We start from the raw sequence: 23,425 nt of genomic DNA, 5'->3' as shown, positions 1-23,425 counted from the left end.
CTGGCATGAACCGCTCCGACGCGCTATAATGACACCAATCTATCACCAGCCAACCAGGAGACGTAATCAAACGCATCCCCCGCCCACTTGTGTCCGCGTCTGAGACGTTGAATTTTCACAGAAGGAGGGAAGAAGTTGACTGAGGTAAGACTGTGCGATAAACTAACGAACGAATAAGAGAGAAATTTCAACATATAGGGCTTAAGTTTGTTACCGTTAAATAAGCATTGCTTGTACAGTAACATTGTCGTTACAACGTTGACCCACTTTTAATGTGCCGAGTACCGACTGTAGCCGCTAACAAATGCTAATTAGCTTGCTGTCAAGTTTTTCCTTTGTCGAGCTTTAAGCGCAAGGTCATGGATGTTCCTACTGCTTGTTCCTGACGTAATATGATGCGTGATATGTGCTGTTGTCTGTTCATAGCCACTTTTTTAATCTATGCAGTTAGCATTGTTTTGTTCCTAGTATTGTATGTTTCTTTTTGCTGTTTAACCGACGTGTAACTGCTGCCATCTTGACGAGATCACCATCGCAAGAGATTTTCTCTCATTGTTAAAAACGGAAAAACGCAGGCATATTGTCCAAGGAGCATGCAAAGTGCAAAGACCTTAAATTGCTCTGTGTAAATTAGAAAATGGCGCAACTTCCTCTGTAGCCGTCAACGGACAAGCACAGACTTGTCTTGAGTTTTGAGCCAATCACAACAGGGCAGCACTGTGGCCTGAGGTAAAACAGGATAGTTTGAGTTTGTTTAAATTACAAAAATGAGTACACCCAATGACTGTCTCATATACTCTTCATATACAATTGTGTCAGATAACGGAATCCAGGGACACATGTCGGCCCGGGGACATTTTGAGTTATTGATGGATTCAGAAAGTACAGTTTCTAAGCTTTCCAATGATGCCTTCCATGTGGAGATCTGACAATATTTGAAGAATGTGTGGCCTTTTGAAAGTGCATATCTCTTAAAACAGAAAAGGGAGAAAATCGCCCTCAGAGTTTTCCTTCTCAGTTACTCTGGGTGCAGGGAGGGCACATAATGGTGCTCATCTGCATGACAGTAAGGAAAGCCCTACCCCCTACTAGCTAGCACGATGCTACTTTCATGTAAACAAATGCCGCTTTTCCACTACCAACGCGGCTGAGCCGTGCCGTGCTGAGTTGGGCTGAGTCGAGCTGAGCGGGGCTGTTGGAGTTGCATTTCGACTACAACCGCGCTGAACCGTGCTGGCTGGAAGTGGGTGGACACATTGGGTGGAGTTAGCGAAAGTGGGTGGACGTCACGTGATGTCGTTAGGCGGCGCAAACAGTGACCTCAGTGAGCTTTTAAGCGGTAGTCTCACGACCCAGATAGTAAACAATAAACATGGAGGACATGGAGTCGTTAGTGTTGCTGGTCTTGGTGCTGTGACTTGTTGTCACCGACAACGCCAACAGATACTGGCAAGAGCGTATAGATGAGGCGAGGCGCATAAGGCTTCAGAAATTCTCGTAATTCGTAATTATTATCCTTCCGGGTTTGCGGTGTTTACAGATCCCAGCGTGCTCGCGGGGCGTGTGTGGGCATGTGAGGACACTCCTCCTCACCAATCAGTGCACAGGGGAGTGTCTCCTCACGCCCCCAGCCTCACTCGGCTCGGTTTGGCTCGCTTCAGCCCCACTCCAAAACCGTGCGAGTTTTGGGTGCTGAGTAGGGCTGAAGCGAGCTGAGTCGTGCTGCTCTGAGGTAGTCGAAACGCGAACCGTGTCGGGCTGAAGTGAGCTGAAAAAGGGTAGTGGAAAAGGGCCAAAAGATCACCACGTCAATTTTCCTTCCATGCAAAGTATGCCCAAAGCAATTATGAAGTACAAAAATAAGTCCTAAAGTATACTTTACCGTTTTGTGGTTGAAAAATTACTCACACCGTAAGAAAGAAAGATAGCACAATGATGACACAACTAACACAACGCTAGTTTCATGTAACCAAACCACAACACTCTCCGTTACATGCAAAAATAACCACACAGCCTTAGATTAATAAACTTACCCCATCAGAAAGAGAAACGTCGCCTTGCACACATCAATGCCTCCGATGGAATGTAGTCCTAGAACACTTCCTTTTGGTTGGTTTTTTTTTTGCTAGAAATGGTTATCTCCGATGTAAATACCGTGTGTCTGTTTGCTTCACGGTGTTTCAGCTCCTCTGTGATCTGTTTAGCTTGCTCCATATTCATTCCATAGTGAAATTACATGCCTGTATGCAGGTTAAGTAGCCACGAGCTCAGCTCGTATCATACAGCTGATTCACGAAAAAAAAAAACAAAAGACTTAAATCGTCACGTGAATGGCCGATATGGTAATTTACCCACACCCCCCAGCAGGCTACAGTCCTGACAAAAACGAGACAATTTGCAACAAAAAATGTATGATTTTCCAACAAAACAATCTATTATCTGAAATACTGATTGCATTCTTCAAGATCTCAACTTGCACATGATGGAAAAAAACGAAAATCACAAATTTCGGGAAAAAAATGCTTCTTTTGCGATTATCTCGGATTTGTTTCGGCCGACACGTGTCCCTGGATTCGGTGAGGGGTCACAATTTTCTTTATTTTTTTGTGCGGCATAAGTCTTAAATTTAACCTGTTATGGTCTTAAAAAGGTCTTAAGTCTTAAATTGAACTTGTTCAAGCCTGCAGAAACCCTGCCTTTATTTTTCAGAATGTCAGTTTAAATCACATAACTGATGAATGTTGGTACAAATCGAGCGTCGTTGAAACCACAAACAGGGAACTTCATATTTACCAAAATAATACATTTTGTGGCAACCAATCCTCTGTGGTTTTAAAGGGGAACTGAAGGCAAATTTTTTTTTTATCATAATTCTATTTGTCTCATTTTATAAAATGTAGGAATGCATTTCTGACAGCTATTTTGTCGCTGCTATAGCAAGTTATGAGTGAAATATGCTCTGTAATATCTCAGTCCATACGTCAAAGCAATGGCCGTAAACGAGATTCGCCGAGACCTGTGCAAGACTTCATAGGACGGAAGTAAAATGTACAGCGGAAATCAAAGTGACCAACATCTGCCAACGTTGTCAAAAGACGCGCGCGCCCTCCTTCGAATGCTGACGTGATCAAGCCGGAAGTTTCCCCGTGTCCGAAATCGCTCCCTGCTCACTATATAGTGCGGACGCCATTTTGTAGTGCTGTCCGAAACCTTAGTGGGGATTCTTTGGGAAATGTGCTCAGTATAATATGTATTGATCACAAAAAAAAACATGCACGCATTTATTATTTTGAAAACCCACCAGCCGCCTGATCCGGCACGTTTTAACTGTGCGACAGTAACGACGTAAATCCCAGCGCGACGGACTCGTCCTTATCCTGTCGTCTTTCCAACTCTTCTCAGTTGGTTCGAAGTCGTATGGAATAATCTCCATGGCACGTACGCGAGGGAGGCGGATGTATGTGCAGAAGTATACAGTTTAATAAAGTGCAGAATATATATACAGTGAGACGATACATACAGTGCTGAGCGTAAATGAGTGCACCCCTTTTGAAAAGTAACATTTTAAACAATCTCTCAGTGAACACAAAAACAATTTCCAAAATGTTGACGAGACAAAGTTTAATATAAAATCTGTTTAACTTATAATGTGAAAGTAAGGTTAATAATATAAACTTAGATTACACATTTTTCAGTTTTACCTAAATTAGGGTGGTGCAAAAATGAGTACACTCCACAACAAGAACTAGTACATCTAGTACTTTGTAAGGCCTCCATGATTTTTAATGACGGCACCAAGTCTTCTAGGCATGGAATGAACAAGTTGGCGACATTTTGCAACATCAATCTTTTTCCATTCTTCAACAACGACCTCTTTTAGTGACTGGATGCTGGATGGAGAGTGATGCTCAACTTGTCTCTTCAGAATTCCCCATAGGTGTTTGATTGGGTTCAGATCAGGAGACATAGTTGGCCACTGAATCACTTTCACCCTGTTCTTCTTCAGAAATCCAACAGTGGCCTTAGATGTGTGTTTAGTCATGTTGGAAAAGTGCACAACGACCAAGGGCATGGAGTGATGGTAGCATCTTCTCTTTCAGTATAGAGCAATATGTCTGTGAATTCATGATGCCATCAGTGAAATGCAGCTCCCCGACACCAGCAGCACTCATGCAGCCCCACATAAGGACACTGCCACCACCATGTTTCACTGTAGGCACCAGGCATTTTTCTTTGTATTCATCACCTTTGCGATGCCATACAGTTTTGAAGCCATCAGTTCCAAAAACATTTATCTTGGTCTCATCACTCCAGAGTATAGAGTCCCAGTAGTCTTCATCTTTGTCAGCATGGGCCCTGGCAAACTCTAGGCGGGCTTTTTTGTGCCTGGGCTTTAGGAGAGGCTTCTTTCGTGGACGGCATCCATGCATGCCATTCCTCTGCAGTGTACGCCGTATTGTGTCACGGGAAATAGTCACCCCGGTTTGGCTTTCTACTTCTTTAGATAACTGCAGTGAACTTGCATGCCGATTTTCTTCAACCCGTCTCATCAGAAGACGCTCCTGTCGAGGTGTTAACTTCCGTGGACGACCTGGACGTCTCTGTGAGATGGGTGCAGTTCCATCTTTCTTAAATTTTTGTACCACTTTTGCTACAGTATTCTGACTGATAAGCAAAGCTTTGCTGATCTTCTTGTAGCCTTCACCTTTGTGGTGTAAATAAATTATTTTCTTTGGGGAATTCTGAAGAGACAAGTTGAGCATCACTCTCCATCCAGCATCCAGTCACTAAAAGAGGTCATGGTTGAAGAATGGAAAAAGATTGATGTTGTAAAATGTCGCCAACTTGTTCATTCCATGCCGAGAAGACTTGGTGCCGTCATTAAAAATCATGGAGGCCATACAAAGTACTAGATGTAGTAGTTCTTGTTGTGGGGTGTACTCATTTTTGCACCATCCTAATTTGAGTAAAACTGAAAAATGTGTAATCTAAGTTTATATTATTAACCTTAGTTTCACGTTATAAGTTAAACAGATGTTATATTAAACTTTGTCTTGTCAACATTTTGGAAATTGTTTGTGTTCATTGAGATATTGTTTAAAATGTTACTTTTCAAAGGGGGTGCACTCATTTACGCTCAGCACTGTACACAGGCAAACAATCCAAAATGGCAGGCTAGATCAAAAACGAGAATACAGGTGAAAGGGTCGGTCGAGACATCTAAGGCCAAGTGAGGACAAGAACCAGAAACAGGAAATAAAGACAACGGGTAGAAAGGCTCGGTAATGCGTATATGTGTATCGTAATACTTCGCGATGCATCAGCACAGTCCTTAAATAGGCAAATAAAGTTCCTTAATTGAGCTCAGGTGCGCCTTGTTCACGGCGTGCGTGCAGCCCAAGGCGCGCCTTCAGGTGCACACGCCACAGCGCACAGGACCGACACGCCGTCACTGAAGCTGGCAAATCTCGAAATGGATCTAAAGTGGAATGATATGGCGATCTGGCCGCTGTGTAAACCGTTTTCAAAATGGCGGCGCTGACGCTTCACGTTTGAAGTCTCGTGAAGATCGCGCGGATAAGCAACGCCTGCCTGCCGTGGACCAAACGAACTACGTTCAATATGGCTAAAAACCGCAAAGGCCGATAAGTATAATATAATAACATGCCAATTAGGGTGCATCAGTTGCCCTCGCTTTCATAAAATCTGACGCATTTTTGTTTGGGTGTTCCTTTTCACCAATAAAGACATCCTGTAAAATTTTTTGACCATATTCAAAAGTCTAATGGTGGCACCATGAGGTTCATTTTTTTTTTGCCAAAAAACGCTTATTTTATGTTTTCGCGTAAGGTTTGAATCACAATGTTGGACTCCATTTATTGATTCCTTGTGAGCCAGAGATCATGTTAAGAACCTTTGCAAGGGATTGAGAAGCATTAATGTGATTCATAATACATTTGTATTGTTTAAAAGTAGTTGAACAATGATTCAATGAACAGCTAAAACTCAAACTGTGCTTGATGATATAAAAATGTGGATCTAAGATATTTGGTATACTCTATAACAGACCTGGGCATTTTCCGGCCCGCGGGCCGCATCCGGCCCTTTGGTTCATTCTGACCGGCCCGCGTAAGGTTAATTAGAAATTACAAAATAAACGTATTTTCTAATTTTACCTCATGCATGGACTGAATGTGCATTGCTTTTATTTTGAAGTTGTGTTCAACAAAATCGCAATGCGCGCGACATGAACATGACATGAAATCCCACGAAACCTAATCCCGCGATAACTACTTCCGTAATTTGTCCAGACCAACCACAAACTTGCACGTCATCCTTCAAACGGTCCAGCCAATCACAGAGTGACGTCACCAGCAGGCGCCGGAGACCGAGCCGATCTGTAGATCTGATACCTACACCGAATCGGCTGATGATCATCTGTCAGCTGTGCGTCGCATCTCCACCTCAGACATTCAACCTGACTCTGATGCACTCGTTAAAGACCAACAGAGACTAGATTTCTCTCACTGAACAAATAAAAAACACCAAATGAGGTGATTAGACTACAAATGTGGGCATCATTATTATAATATGATGTATCTTGCTTGATATTTGGAGTAGAAAGGCAATATCGTGATGTCTTTATTGTGTTTTGGGATGAATGTGACTGAAAAAAAATGGTACAAACGTTCGCATTTTGTTAACCATTGTTTTGGGAAATTTGATTGAATAAATGACTTTTTTTTTGTAAGGCAACCTCGTTTTTTCCATACTCTTACCAGTCTTAGCAGCTTGTAAAAACAATGATATTTATTGCTTTATATAAAGAAATACAATTAATATAATGCAGAATTTAGTTCAGCCTTTTGGTCCGGCCCTCCACAAAATTTTCTGTTTCTCATGTGGCCCCATGGAAAAAATAATTGCCCACCCCTGATCTATAAGGTGCCATAATGTTTCATGAAAACTGATCGAAATTTTGTCATAAAAGTCATAAAATAGCAGCTTTTTCCATAACTTTGAGCTCCTGGTGCCACCATTAAACTTTTGAATTTTGTCAAAATATTTCACCCAGTGTGTTTTTCTTACCAAAAGGAACATAAAAACAAAAATGCATCACGATCGGAGGAACTTTTCTTTTTTAGGGGGCAACTGATGCACCCTAATGCCAATCCGAGTCACGATATAATTTTAATAAAACGGAAAACGTAATTGAATAACACGTTAATTAAGAAATAAAGCAAGTTTAAAAATGACTTCAGTTCGCCTTTCCTTGTAAGAAGAGGTGTAGAGATGCTAACTGTAGCCTTGTGATTAAAGAGTGAGAGATTTAAAAAACCCACACAGCTCTTTGTACCATATTCACACTGTGTGTGTGTTTTACACTACGTTCAGACTGCAACCTGAAACGACCCATATCCGATTTGTTGTGAAATCGGATTTTTTTGTTAAGCCGTTCACATTACCAATTATATGAGACTTGTATGCGATCTCCAATATGAACGGAAAACGACCCAAAAGTGTCCCGCATGCGCAAATTGACACGTAATAAGCACATCTACGTAATACGTAAACAAAAAAAAAAGCGCACTCTTCATGTTTAATGATTTTTGTTTGTTTAATTATCTGGTTAGTGTTAAAGTGTGAGGTCTCGTGTGTGTTTTTGTTTCTGAACTGAAATGAAAACGTGTAGCCTGGTAACGAGGGTTGACTCCTAAATGTCTCTCTGATTTCTATATAAGTGCACTACATGTTACTAGGAAGTAATGGATTTTTAAACTCTATATAGTGCACTCGAGCTTCAGTAGGCAGTCATTTGGGATACGGCCGCTGTATTACCAAACTCTTAATTCAGGCTTAGTAATTTGCACATATTTATTTCGTCATATTAATAAACTTTTTCTACATTTTTATAAATATTTATTTAGATTGTTTATAGCCAGCTGAATTCTGCAACTTCTCTCAGCGCTGGCTCAAGGTGCAGAAACACCAGTGCAGTTTGCTATGGAGATGAGGCGAGACCTGGCGATGTGGTTTTTGTGGCGGCGACGGAACTCGCACAATAATCTGATTAATGTGGGCAGCAGACTAATGAGACTGAAGGTGTCAAATTACTGGAAATTTCCAGAACAATCTTATAATCTTGTAATACAGCATGGTTTAAGTTATAAATCAGTTATAGAAACTGTTTTATTTAATCAGGCTAACAGATCAACATCCAGGTCCCTACCAAATCCACCATTAGCTTGATCAATTCTATGAAAGTCTATTTAAATTCTGAAAACTGTACAAATGTTGTTGTTTTCCACCAAAGAGGCGGGATTAGCCAACGCAGAATAGTGACGTTTGTCTCTTGTTGATGACGTGTAGGTCGCATGAATGCGACCTGTCCGGTCAGACTGCAGTCGCATGTGAAAATATCGGATATGCATCGGATTTAGGACCACATATCCAAGCGGCCTGGGTCGCATGTGAAAAAATCGGATATGGGTCGTTCAGATTGTCAATAACAAATCGGATTCAGGTCGCATATGGGCAAAAAAATCGGATATGGGTCGTTTCAGGGTGCAGTCTGAACGTAGTCTTATATATGATATTACACGGTCACACAAAGATATGGCGTTTATTTTCGCATGATGACTGTATATTGTGTAATGTTCTGTATATTATATGGACACATCCACAAAAAAAATTTTTAATTTTGAACCAGTTCGTCCATTTTGATAATGCGTGTCTGGTCAGCGGGAAAACCCTGGGAGTGACGTCATCATCGGAGTGAAATATCAGAAATGATCATCCATACAGGACACTCTTTCAGTGGGATAAAAACACGTGTTCTATTCCCTTCTATCAGGTTTCATTCATTTGGTTTGATAGCATGCAATATTCTTAGCATATCGCTTATCCTACGTGTATTCCGTCACTCTACTCAGTGGAGAACAAGCATTGAATATGGTTTGATATTGCATGGGTGTGAAGACAACATGACGTCATGCGTCGGAGACATAAAACAACAACTTCCACGCGAGCCAGCGACTGTGACAATTTTTAAACGTGGCTGCTAGGTTTGCTTTGTTAAATGTGGAAGATTTTGAGAGAATTTTGAAAGAGAAACATGCGTTGAACATCGGAAAAGGATATGTATGAATATTATTATTATTATTGGCTGGCTTTTTTTCATCATATATCAGATACACTGTATTGCCAAAAGTATTTGCTCACCCATACAAATTATCGGAATCAGGTGTTCCAATCACTTCCATGGCCACAGGTGTATAAAATCAAGCACCTAGGCATGCAGACTGTTTTTGCAAACATTTGTGAAAGAATGGGTCGCTCTCAGGAGCTCAGTGAATTCCAGCGTGGAACTGTGATAGGATGCCACCTGTGCAACAAATCCAGTCGTGAAATTTCCTCGCTCCTAAATATTCCACAGTCAGCTGTATTATAAGAAATTGGAAGTGTTTGGGAACGACAGCAACTCAGCCACGAAGTGGTAGGCCACGTAAACTGACGGAGCGGGGTCAGCGGATGCTGATGCGCGTAGTGCGAAGAGGTCGCCAACTTTCTGCAGAGTCAATCACTACAGACCTCCATACTTCATGTGGCCTTCAGATTAGCTCAAGAACAGTGCGCAGAGAGCTTCATGGAATGGGTTTCCGTGGTCGAGCAGCTGCATCCAAGCCATACATCACCAAGTGCAATGCAAAGCGTCGGATGCAGTGGTGTAAAGCACGCCGCCACTGGACTCTAGAGCAGTGGAGACACGTTCTCTGGAATGACAAATCGCGCTTCTCCATCTGGCAATCTGATGGACGAGTCTGGGTTTGGCGGTTGCCAGGAGAACGGTACTTGTCTGACTGCATTGTGCCAAGTGGTGGAGGGGGGATTATGGTGTGGGGTTGTTTTTCAGGAGCTGGGCTTGGCCCCTTAGTTCCAGTGAAAGGAACTCTGAATGCTTCAGCATACCAAGACATTTTGGACAATTCCATGCTCCCAACTTTGTGGGAACAGTTTGGAGCTGGCCCCTTCCTCTTCCAACATGACTGTGCACCAGTGCACAAAGCAAGGTCCATAAAGACATGGATGACAGAGTCTGGTGTGGATGAACTTGACTGGCCTGCACAGAGTCCCGACCTCAACCCGATAGAACACCTTTGGGATGAATTAGAGCGGAGACTGAGAGCCAGGCCTTCTCGTCCAACATCAGTGTGTGACCTCACAAGAAGAATGGTCAAAAATTCCCATAAACACACTCCTAAACCTTGTGGACAGCCTTCCCAGAAGAGTCGAAGCTGTTCTAGCTGCAAAGGGTGGACCAACGTTATATTGAACCCTATGGATTAGGAATGGGATGTCACTTAAGCTCATATGTGAGTCAAGGCAGGTGAGCGAATACTTTTGGCAATATAGTATATATTCCATTCAGCAAGCAGTCGAAGACTCGTTCAATATCATGCTTGCTGAATGGAATATATCTGATATACCACTCAACGCCAGCCAGTATTATTAAAAATACGTCACTCAGATCCGCGATGCATTTTGTATAAAAAAATGCGAGTTTTTTTTTTCTTTTTTAACACAAGATAATGAACTTCATATCTTCAAGCCAACATGTGAGTTTTCTTTTTATTATACAGACACATTCACAAACAAAAAGTGCGCAGATTTATCAGAACAGTTGATTGATTTCCTCACAAGTGACACGTTGAGAAATATGTCACGGGTGCCGTTCTCAATGTCCCGGGTTTAGTTTGTATGAAAAATACAAGTGGCGTGTTTCCCAGTAAAACACTCATGTCGTACGTTGTTTTTTTTTTTTTTTTAAACTATACGAGTGATTCCACGCTTATGGGTACTGAAATGGGGACATGAACTTATTCACCTAAAACCATTTCTTTTTTTACCATCAGGTCACAAAACATGTAATCTTTAATGAATGATATGTTAAAAGATAACTTTAATTTTCTGAGATGTAATAAAAACATATTTATATGCCAAAGTCAAGCCTATGAGTTCCAAAATGATGTCTGTTACATTACTTCTGTTACGATTGTCCATCTCGCGTCTGTTACAAATTAATTACAATCTAGCTATATACCATGTTAATCTTATTGAAAGAATGTGTATGTTTATTCTACTACACATGTTTATTAATTATATTTGCTAAAACATCACCTTCCTATGTTTCAAAAAGTAATTCTACATTGTTAAAATTGAGAATATATATGTCCACAACACTTCTGTTACGTTCTGACTTTGGCATATAAATATGTTTTTATTACATCTCAGAAAATTAAAGTTATCTTTTAACATATCATTCATTAAAGATTACATGTTTTGTGACCTGATGGTAAAAAAAAGAAATGGTTTTAGGTGAATTTTTAAAAATAAGTTCATGTCCCCATTTCAGTACCCATAAGCGTGGAATCACTCATATATAAAATATTAAACTATGGTGTATATGTAAATAATATGAAAAAAGCGAGACGTCGAGTATCTTCGGAACAGTCAGAGTATGGATGTGCGAGATAGAGAGAGAGATGTGGCAGAAAAGAAGCAGGATCACACTGTAATGTCGCCCACATCTCTGTGTAACTTTTAAATGGAAATACGATCACATTTGAGAAATGTTCCCAGCACATGGAAACGGGTGCATTTGTTTGAAGAAATGGTGTGACGAAAGAGCCCGAAATCTTGTACTGTGGGAAGCGTTTAACAGTGACTACGTTTACATGCACATCCAAATCGAGCTGCTGTCGGTAATCGAGCTGAAGGTCCCAGCAGGGGTGCCAGAGAAATCCAATCCTACATGCACACGATGAAATCGAGCTATTGTGTGAGGTACATTGTGCACCTGAGCCACAGGTGGCGCTACACGCCCCATCGTGTTGGTACACTTCCGGTTGTCGTCATGAAGAAGAGCTATTCCAGAGTATAAACAAAGTTATCAGTGGTGTTGCCAGATACTGCTGACGTTTTCCAGCCCAAAACGTTCAAATCCGCCAAAATGCACTTAAAACCGCCCAATCTGGCAACACTGGCAGTTCCATGTTCACAAGTTCCGTGCTCAAGCTGTTAGGCTTGCTCTAACAGACTGTATGGCTACAAACTGTCCTGCGCAGACCACTGTTTTGTAAGACAACTTATTTTGCACAATTGTATATTTTTCTAAAGTCCATTTTTTGCTGACGACAAACTTTTTTTTTTTGCTTACAAAAAATATTTTTCTAAAGTCCATTTTTTGCTTACAATTTAACTTATGCCTTAATAAACACACAAAAAGTTCAGTTGTTTTGTTTTTATTGACATTCTTCAGATGTTGGACACACACACACACACACACACACACACACACACACACACAAATACAGTGACTTGTTTATGTACACAATTCACAGCTATGCAACAGCTGTACAGATGTATTTGGTGATACAGTAAGTGAGCTAAATTTTAACAGTGCAAACAATGCCACAAAAAGAAAAGATTCATGCCGTTGTCATGCCGACCGAGGCTGTTGTGTTTCCTGCTTGTGGTCTCGTCACTCGTCACTTCCGGAAGGGGCAGTGCTGAAGTAAGTAGCTCGACTACGTAGCTCGATAGGGTTTACATGCACTAAGTAGCTCGGCTACAATCGCATAATCTAGGTCGTGTAGCTCGAGTCCGAGAAATCAAGTTCGGTTCAATTTCAGCCGAATTGAGGTGTTTCCATGGCATTTTGAACTTCGATTTCAGTCGAGCAACGGCAGAAATTCGATTCTCTCTATGTGCATGTAAACGCACTGAGTGTAGCTACAGCACAGCACGGCATTATCATTTTCCCTCTTGTACCTGGTGTCTTTTTTATGATTTGCGAATTTTATTTCTGCATTATATTAACTGTGCCAGAGTGGTGCAGTGCATAGCATTTGGCACCTCACAGCTCTAGGGTCCCTGTCTGTGTGGAGTTTCTGTGCATGTTCTGTCTGTGCTATATAATACTTTAATATTATTACTGGCTGCTTTTCCTAATTCTCTTGCATTGCGATTGTGTTCCCTGCAGTAATGGCAACGCTGCAGTTGCCGGTGAATAACTTGGCGAATTTGGCCAACCTGCCTCCAGGCACCAAGCTGTACCTGACCACAAACAGCAAGAACCCGTCGGGCAAGGGCAAACTCCTGCTCATCCCACAGGGAGCCATCCTGAGAGCTTCAAACAGCGCAGGTCAGGACACTTTCACTCAGGGCACGGACTTTAAAGTGCATATTCAGGACCAAATTATTTTTTTTTATATATATGAAAGTATGTCCCTTTACACACTCCTCCAGAAGGGCAATTTTGCACAAGGCCATCTGTCTACAGCAGAAAAAAATAAAATAACAAAACGCGTCTGGAAAAATCCCAAGGGCGTCTGGAGCCAGATTCGTGACGTCACCTGCGGAAGCGCCAGCAGGCTGCGCGAGCTTTGCACGGTTTCAGTGCACAGCCTGTGTAGACCAAGAGCTCCCATTTCTCTCTCATTGTCCGGTCTTTTGGAAAAACGATGAGTACTAATCCCATCAAGATTGGTGCTGCTACACCCTCCTACGATACATCTGTTAACCATTTTAATAATTACGCAATAATGTTGAAGAAATTTGCAGAAAACCACCAGGTCGTTTTCTCATAAACAAACCAGCGCTGACGTAGGATTCAGAGGGAGGCGTCCCGCACGCGACGTCACAAAAATCAATGTTTCCCGGGAAATCCAAATGCAAAGTTTTTCAGAGGCGGAACAGTTCGCTTCAAATGGCTCAATTCCAACTGAATTTTTCTGGTATTGCGCAAGGTAAAAAAAATTGCGCAAAATGTGACGGATATTTGACCAAAGTTTAATATAAATTACATTGAATTACATTGATCTTGCTCCTGAATTTACCCGTGATATGCACTTTTAAGTGACTCCCTCTGACACTAGTACTTTTGGGTCAGTAATATTTAATCATCGTTGTGTAACATCAGGTTTATTTTTATTGCCTTTTCCACAAATACTCCTATTAACCCAGAATAGTAAAATCAGCACACCAAGGACAGGACTGAGATTGCTCGCTTTCTTCCACTGATGGAAATTGAATAAACCATCCTGAAATTTTTAGTAAGGACAGAGGAATGTGAAAGTTGACCTGTTTAAGACACTTACTTTGCGTATTTGACACGTTTTCTGGCCTTGTGTACGGTATATTTAAAAAAAAAAAAATAAATAAGAACAAAATGAGGATCACATTCCAGGTCATGTTCCCCGGCAGTCAGTATCGTTTAATTTATTTTAATTGGGAACCTTGGTAATGAAGTGACGCTTCATGGCCTTTTGGCTGGGACTTCCTGTGAAACTTGTGGTTCTCTGGTGAAATCCTAGAAACAGCACTCGGTGTATTTATTTTTATCCCCCCAGGGCACCAGTCTCAGAGTTCATCATCTGGTTCTGCTCAGTCGTCCAGCAGCAGCTCTGGATCCAGCAGCCTGTCCTGCACCTCATACATACTGAAACAGACCCCACAGGTGATGCACCAGAACACGTCACACAGTTCAAATACTATTCGAGCATTCATAGTACGTACAGTTGTGGTCAGAAGTTTGCATACAGTGACATGAACGTCATCTCGGATATGAATGTCATGGCAATATTTGGGCTTTCAGTCATTTCTTTGAACCGTTCTTTTTCTGTGGCAGAATGATTGTACAGCACACAGCTTTAATTAAAAAACAAAACATGAATTTGGTGCACAAGTTTTAATTTTCTTTGGGTTTTCTGAAATCAACACACGGTCACTTAGATTATTAATTCAGAGGTGCTGAAACTTCCAAAATATGTCTTGTCTTGCCAAGGCCGAGGTCTCTGAACTTCCTGTTAGTGATCATGATTGACTACAGCTGGTAGTTTCTCTGTGCCTTCATAAAAAGGGTTTGTTTACAGCACTCATTGGATTGACCAGCACACAGTAAAATGGGAAAGTCCAAGGAGCTCAGTGCAGATCTGAGAAAAAGGATCGCAGATATACAGAACTCTGGAATGTCTCTTAGAGCCATTTCTAAACAACTGCAAATTCCAAGATCAGTTCAAACAATTGTATGCAAGTTATTGTGAGGTGTAGTCACTTTGCCAAGCCACTTTGCTTCAAGAAAACCCAAACAGTCACCCTCAGCTGAAAGGAAATTGGTTTGGATGGTCAAGAACAACCTGAGAACCACCATGGCACAGCCCTGCCATGAACTGGAAGCTGATGGATCACTGTCTACAGTTCAGATCACCATGAACTAAGAGGCTGCTATCAAAGAAATAACCCCCTGCTCCAAAATTGACACCTTGAAGCTTAACTAAAGTTTGAAGCTGAGCACACGGACAAAGAAAAAGCCTTCTGGAGGAAAGCCGTATGGTCAGATGAGACAAAGATTGAGTTGTTTGGCCACAATGACCACCATGTACAGAGGGGCACTGTACCAGCTGCTGGTGGTGGTTAGGATCATCATGCTCTGGGTCTGTTTTGCTGCCAGTGGAACTGGTTCATTGCACAAAGTGGATGGAATAATGAAGAAGGACGACGACCTCAGAATTCTTCAGCATAAACCATCAGAAACTTGAACACGACTTGGGAGTTACAACAGGACAATGAACCCAAACATGCATCAGAGCTGGTTATGGAGGATAAAGCAGGCTAACATTAAGCTTAAAACAAGTCCTGACTTCAACCCTATTGAAAATATATGGACCGAGTCCATGCCAAGGAAAAAAACAGTTGTGAAATATCCAACCAGAATTCTGCCAGAAGCTTGTTCATGGTAAACAAAAATGTTTGGTCAAGGTGAATCTTGCGAAGAGACATTTTACCCAAATATCAGGTGTGCTGTATGTATATTTTTGACCCTGTGTTGACTTCAGAAAACCCAAAGAAAATGAAAACTTGTGCACCGAATTCTAGTGTTTTATTTTTTTTAATCAAAGCTGTATGCTGTACATTCTGCCGCAGAAAAAGAACAGTTCAAAGAAATGACTGAAAGCCCAAATATTGCCATGACTTTAATATCCAAGATGACGTTCATGTCACTGTATGTAAACTTCTGACCACAGCTGTACATATTTGAAGATGAGAATCCACTGCCAAATTCCCATTTTCTACTTTTATTAGACATCACGTGCGTTTCAGGAAGTTTTTGCATAAATGACACTTGTGTGCTTTGATTAAAAAGGGGGCTGTCATTTATGGCATACTTTTTTTTTTTTTTTTTAACTTTTATGTTTTGTTCTAATCATTTTAATTCTTCTACTTCTGTCTACAGTCCCTGACAAAAGTCTTGTCGCTTGGGTACAAGTTGACCTTAAGTGCCCCTCAAATTATGTCTAATCAATTTTTTATTTTTTTTTGACAAGAAATGGCTAATTTCAATCCCAACAGCTTTTGAAATAATGTTTTGGTGCCAAACGAAACTGCTGAAAAGCATTCTAACGTTCACAGCTTGGTAAAGCCCACTGAGTCAGTTTTTGCAAAGACAAAAGTCTTGTCGCCTTGTCATATGATGCACCCAATCCTAGATTACAGCCTCACCTGTGATCAATAATTGATCAATCAATTAGTGGGTGTGTATAAAAAGAACCCCAGCACACCAGACCTTCACATCAACTGCAACTTGACCTCTGACAACATGCCTAAAGGCCAATTTATGCTGACAACCCAGTCCTCGCAGATGGCGTCTGCGTAGCCCCCCCCCACCTTCGCAGATGCTCTGCGCACACCTCCCAAAAATTGTGACCACCGCAGAAGCCTCGCAGACAGCGTCACAGACGAGGGCTCTGATTGGTCCACTCTACATCCGCTGTACACGCACTTCCGCTTCCCTACTTTCCCGGTTTGGTTTGTTTTCACAACCGCCATTTTTAAAAACACGAGCGAAGATGGAGCAGCACGAAGAGCGGTTGATCGAGGAAGTGAGGAAGTACGTACATCTATACGACTCCAGTTCTAGTCATTATAAGTAACCGGAGGATAAACACTCCACTAACCACACCCACCAACTACTCCTAGCGATTTCGCGACTTCGCGCCCCCTTGCGTTGTAGCGGTGAATAACATCGCGCACGCCTATTACTCCCCGCTCAACGATAAATTACAACTGTCTGCGAAAAGCTATCTACGAAAGCCTTGTCGCAAGAGCATGCAGAGGCCTTAAGATTCACCCTGAGACCAAAGCGTTGATTATCAAGAGGCTGAAGACCAGATCCACTGCTGAGGTGGCTGACACCTTCAATGTGTCTCAGCGTCAAGTACAAAGAATAAGAAAAAGATTTGAAGAGACTGGAGATGTTTTTGACAAGCCCAGGTCCGGCAGACCCTGCAAGACAACTGCTCGGGAGGACCGTTTGTTGGCTCGAAAATCCAAGGCCAGCCCCTTTTTCACTGCAGCAGAGCTCCACCAGGCCTGGCCACCTCAAGTCCCCGTGTCAACCAGAACAGTTTGTAGAATTCTGCCTCGAAATGGCCTCCATGATCGAATCAGTGCCCAGAAACCAGCACTAAAGAAAGGGCAATTAAGAAAACGTGTGGCATTTGCCAAGGCCCGCAGCCTGCTAAAAGGATGGACGCTGGAAAAGTGGCAGAAGGTGGATTTCTCAGATGAATCTTCGGTTGAATTACATCACAGCCGCCGCAAATATTGCAGGAGACCTACTGGAGCCCGCATGGACCCGAGATTCACCCAGATAACAGTTAAGTTTGGTGGCGGAAAAATCATGGTCTGGGGTTACATCCAGTATGGGGGTGTGCGAGAGATTTGCAGGGTGGAAGGCCATATCAATAGCCTAAAATATCAAGAAGTATTGGCCACCTCTTACATTCCCAACCATAAAAGGGGTCAAATTTTGCAGCAGGATGGTGCTCCATCGCATACTTCCATCTCTACATCAAAGTTCCTCAAGGCGAAGAAGATCAACGTGCTCCAGGACTGGCCAGCCCAGTCACCAGACATGAACATCATTGATCATGTCTGGGGTAGAATGAAAGAGGAAGCATGGAAGACGAAACCAAAGAATCTTGATGAACTCTGGGAGGCATGTAAGACTGCGTTCTTTGTTATTCCTGATGACTTCATCAATAAATTGTATGAATCATTGTCGAACCGCACGGATGCAGTCCTTCAAGCTCATGGAAGTCATACAAGATATTAAATCTGGATCTCACAGCACCACTACTTAATTCACTGATGTTATGCAACATATTTTTGTATTTGAAGTAAATTATTTGTTCAATTTTCACATTACACTCTGTAGGCGACAAAACTTTTGTCTTGCCAAAATCCGACCTTTCTGTGTTCATTAAATGATCAATGGGTCAGTCCATGAAATGGGGTTACCAAAATGTGACATAGAGGGAGTCACTTAAAACAATTTACAACTGAAAACAACTTTTATTTCCATGAAGCATTGACCATATAAGAAAATATAACATAGTTGTTAAGATAACTCCTGCTCTACAATGTATGATAAAATCCATAAATATTTACCCGGTTGCTAATGTAACAAGGACACGAACAAGCTTTTAAAAATAAAGGAAAAATATTGATAAAATCAATTTTTTGCTTTTATTTGCTTACTTTAAACATTAACACTGAATAAGAATTCATTAGAAATATTAGTTCAACATCATAAACACTGAAAATATGAAATACCAGTATTTCACAAACTTCATAAAATCTCTTTAAGATTTGAACAATAACAACAGTCATTAACAGGAAACAGTTTCATCCTATATGGGGTAAATGAGATTATTGAATTCATTACTTTACTTAGTCACACTTATATCTGCACTTCTCTAGAGCACGTGTTGTGGTGTGTGAGATCCCGCGAGAAGTTCTCTCGCGTCAGTTCAGCTGACCTAGATTGAGTAAATAGGTCTCGCAGGTTGTGAACGAACCAGGAAGTGAGTGGACGCCAAGTTAGGATGTGCGAAAAAACATCGATAATTTCTTTTATTGCCGTTTGTTTAAATTTCTTTCTACCTACATCGTTTTATAGTATATTCTTCTTTATATTAAAAACATCAATCATGATTTCAACTCGTTTTATCATTTTTTATAAGCCTGGTTTCTAACGTAACACGGTAGGACATCACAATGTTACGTTCACAACCTATTTTTAGTGGATGAATTCGAAGCTAAATAGTTTATAGAACCTTCTTAACTTTATTATGTGAGTGTAAAACTAAATTGCAAGTGCCATGAAACTAATTTTATTGAAATTCTCAGAAAGTAATGAAGGTTTATTTAAGCTCAAAGTCAGCAAATATTCCATGTCACAAAAAACGTGTCATCCATGTCCAGTCACAGGGGAAGAAAATGTTTCACATTTCTTTATTTCAAAAGAAAACTTCATTTTTTTATTTATTTTATTTCTTCAAACAATATTTATGGATAATCTGCTAAATATTTCTTTAAATCATGGAAATTAAAGATGAAATGATTATGTAAACCCGGACCAATGAAAAGTAACATCATTTCATGGACTGACCCCAATCTTTCTTCAGTGAAGCAGATTTATTTTAATGTATTAAACATAATTTGGGAGGGTTTTAGCTTTCATATGAGCCATTTCTAAAACCGATGGATTAATTAAAAGTCAGGTTATAAGCTGTTGTTTCTACAAAATGGATAAGTGACAAGACTCTTGTCAGGGACTGTAAATTATGTATGATAATTACATCCTAAAAAAAAAAGTTCTGAATTTAAGTAAACAAGTAGCCCTTCTTCTTCTTTTGTCCTGAATGGCCGTTATTATAAGGCCATTTTTATAGGTAAACTAAAAATGTAATTGCACGTCTTAAAGGAAGTCAGTCATAATTCTTCTATACTCAGTTTATTCCCTCTCAAATAGAACCGTCATATACCCAGATCCTACTTCCTGCCTGTGGTTGTGCTCTACTCCACTCCTTTCCTAGATTTTTGCGATCTGCTTCAAGCCTCGTTGCCATCAAACACAGGCCCAGACCTGTCCGTCGCGGTCTTTGCACAGCACAGAGCTTCAGCAGTTCTTGCTGATTTGCATCAAGTGCGACACCAGTGCAGCAGAGAGGAGCTTGGCAGTGCTGTCTCGTTATTTTTCGCGTGTGGAAGATCTTCCTACCTTCTGTACCGGCTGCCGTGGGAAGTAGTGCTTCAAGTCACTTTTTTGTATTCCTTATGATCTTGTCAGCTGTAACAAGTGTATTAATTTGAGATTAGGAATACATTTCCGTGCGTGCTTTAGCATTCACATTTCTGCATGAGATTAGTGGAAGCACTAAGGTGGGGTTTACATTAGACCGTATCAGCGGATCATCAGATTAACGTTTTTAAAACGATTCGCGTGCACACAGCAACGCCAATACACGGATACGCTAATCACATGACTAATTAGACGGCACGTCACATGATCCCAGTGCATATCGGGCATGCTCAAGTCACTCACCACTTGCAAGTGGAAGGATGGCAAGCGAACACCTTCTCCAGCAGATAAACACACCTGGCTGTGATGTTCATGTTCTCACTGAGTTTAAGCGCCTAAAGGAGGTAAATAAGTTGAAATGTGTAAAGTGCGGCTCAGCGCTTCCTCCTGCGCTCCAAATCACTCCGCCCTGAACAGCGAGTGCCCTCTGGAGGGTGCGCACTCCGGCCCTGCGCAGCTCACAGAGCGCGCGAGTGAAGCGCACGAGCAGTGATTCGGGACTGAGCCGCTGTGTGTGTGATCCCAGCGCCAGCGAATCAGGAAGGTGGATGTCACAGTGACGTTGTCCAATGACGACGTCAGCTAGAGCTCAGCACTGCGTTTCCTCGTTCCTCAATGTTTACACAGCACCGGATCAGATACGTAATGGATTGAATACGTGGGCCCTGGCGGATTCAAGTTGTTCCGCCTGTGGAGTCGTTTCCCGGCGTTTTAATGTGAACGGACAGTGCATCCGCGACGAAAACGAGACGGATACGGTCTAATGTAAACACCACCTAAGAGTGCGTCACCATCGTCCACTGGCAAAGTAATGATGCTGTTGCCTTTTTACAACTTGGTAATACTAGGTACTGTAGGACCCCACTTTTCTCTCAGAATAGCCTCAGTTCTTTGTGGCATTGATTCCACAGGGTCTTTGAAACATTCCTTTGAGTTTCTGGTCCTTGTTGCCATGATCGCGTTACGTAATTGCTGCAAATTTCATTTGTCAGTTGTACATTCATGCTGTGAATGTCCTGTTCTGAAATAATTGTAATGTTGTACCGCGAGTTGGCCTAGTGGTTAGCGTGTCCGCCTCTCGATCGGGAGATCGCGAGTTCTACTCACGGTCGGGTCATACCAAAGACCATCGTAAAAATGGTGCCTACTGCCGTCTGGCAAGGCACGCTGCAATACAGATGCAAGTGGAGAGTCAAACTCTCGCGGTTACCAGAGGACATGCCCCCCACTGTAACCCTACCTATGTATAGGCGAGAGGCCGAGGGCTACGGAAATGGAGATCGGCGCCACCCTATGCGCCACATGGCGTGGGAAGGACTTTGATTGAATTGTAATGTTCTTGGAAGCAATCAACAATTACTTGTGCCCCGTTACATGGCCCGTTATCATGCTGGAAGTAGTTTTGCAGGGTGTGTAAACTGTGGCCATGCAGTAGGCAGTAATAAAGCCTAGGTCACAACCGGACGTACGATTTTTTGGCCGTGCGATTTTTGGCATTTCCCAAATTGCTGCGTTTTTTTTGTTCGTGGAGAAAGACGCACGTTGGCCGTAAGTTTGTCTTGCAACCTGAATAAAACGTAAGCGCCCGTAGAGTTTGTTTGACATGACAAAGAACCTCTGCGGCCGGTCTACGGTTCGAAAATCAGCACGTCACACGCGCGCCCTCCGTGTGTTTCTTGCGTTTTTTGCACGTAGACCGGCCGTAGGAGCACGTACGGCCGGTTGTGACCGAGGCTTTAATCAGATAAGTGGCGTCGTTCACACAATGCTCAATTGGAATTAACTAGCCCAAAGTTTGCCAAAATACACCATTTCCCACACCATTATGTTACATTCATACTAAACACAGCAAGAGCGTTAAAATGAACTCTGGCTGCTTTACCAACCACGCTGTCGAAGTTCGTGCATGCTCTGTGATTTAGTCGAAATGGGCGGCTATAAGGTCATTCAGAATGCTTCCTCTTGCAAACTTGATTTAAAGGCGACGCAAAGCAAACGGACATGTCAGCTGGCATCTTTGTGCCAACTGACCACAAGTAGGGTAACCTCATGAAATCTCCTTAAACGTTTCAGAAATCGATCGATGAAGGAAAAGAATGAACAGTTATGATACATGTTTGGTAAGAAAATGGACTAACGACATTAATTAACTGTGGGCGGCACGGTGGTGTAGTGGTTAGCACGGTCGCTCCACAGCAAGAAGGTCCGGGTTCGAGCCCAGTGGCCAGCGAGGGCCTTTCTGTGCGGAGTTTGCATGTTCTCCCCGTGTCCGCGTGGGTTTCCTCCGGGTGCTCCGGTTTCCCCCACAGTCCAAAGACACGCGGTTAGGTTAATATGGGACGGCCTTGGGCTGAGGTGCCCTTGAGCGAGGCACCGAACCCCTGACTGCTCCCCGGGCGCTGTTAGCATGGCTGCCCACTGCTGTGGGTATGTGTGTGTGCTCACTGCTTCAGATGAGTTAAATGCAGAGAGGAATTTCACAAGCGTGTGATGAATAAAGTTGTTGTTCTTCTTAAAAGCCATTTGTGTCCGGCCTTTCAATTACATAATTTGGGCGACACCCTGTATTTCTGAATCTGTTTTTTTTCCGTTGTGATACAGGGTCATTTGGGCTTTTCTGCACGCGCAAAGTGCTGTTTTCCCAGCGCTCTGTTTAAACCTGCTGCTGCTTTTTTAGCTACAAAGTTATGAAGAAAGAGAGCACAACTTTATTCATCACACACTTGTGAAATTTCCTCTCTGCATTTAACCCATCTGAAGCAGTGAACACACACATGAGCAATGAGCACACACGCGTACCCAGAGCAGTGGGCAGCCATGCTAACAGCACCCGGGGAGCAGTTGGGAGTTCGGTGCCTCACTCAAGGGCACCTCAGCCCAAGGCCGTCCCATATTAACCTAACCGCATGTCTTTGGACTGTGGGGGAAACCGGAGCACCCAGAGGAAACCCACGCGGACACGAGGAGAACATGCAAACTCCACACAGAAAGGCCCTCACCGGCCACTGGGCTTGAACCCGAACCTTCTTGCTGTGAGGCGACAGCGTTAACCACTACACCACCGTGCCGCCCATGGTGAATGTTATGTTATTTTTACCTTTATTGCAAAATATCTACAGCATTAATCCCTCTTGATGTACATGACAAAAATAAGCTGTTTGCCAACCGCCATACAACGGTATAAAAGAAGAAGAAAGAAGATTTACCTAATGTGGAAAT

The 23,425-nt window shown here is 42.3% G+C and overlaps 1 protein-coding gene across 6 annotated transcripts in view; it reads left to right on the top strand.

Moving 5' to 3' along the window:
- Positions 1–23,425, top strand: part of yeats2 (YEATS domain containing 2) — a 217,076-nt gene that overhangs the window by 94,728 nt on the left and 98,923 nt on the right. For all 6 annotated transcript variants that reach the window (XM_060906054.1, XM_060906053.1, XM_060906055.1 and 3 more), the window contains exons 16-17: positions 13,043–13,204; positions 14,412–14,518. In XM_060906054.1, the coding sequence (XP_060762037.1) occupies positions 13,043–13,204; positions 14,412–14,518 (269 nt within the window). The remainder of the gene's footprint in view (positions 1–13,042; positions 13,205–14,411; positions 14,519–23,425) is intronic.

Source organism: Neoarius graeffei, chromosome 23, assembly GCF_027579695.1.
Source record: "Neoarius graeffei isolate fNeoGra1 chromosome 23, fNeoGra1.pri, whole genome shotgun sequence".
In the NCBI taxonomy this organism is placed as follows: Eukaryota; Metazoa; Chordata; class Actinopteri; order Siluriformes; family Ariidae; genus Neoarius; species Neoarius graeffei.
The sequence above is the reverse complement of the archived record's forward strand: the minus strand, read 5'-3'. Positions and strand labels throughout refer to the sequence as shown.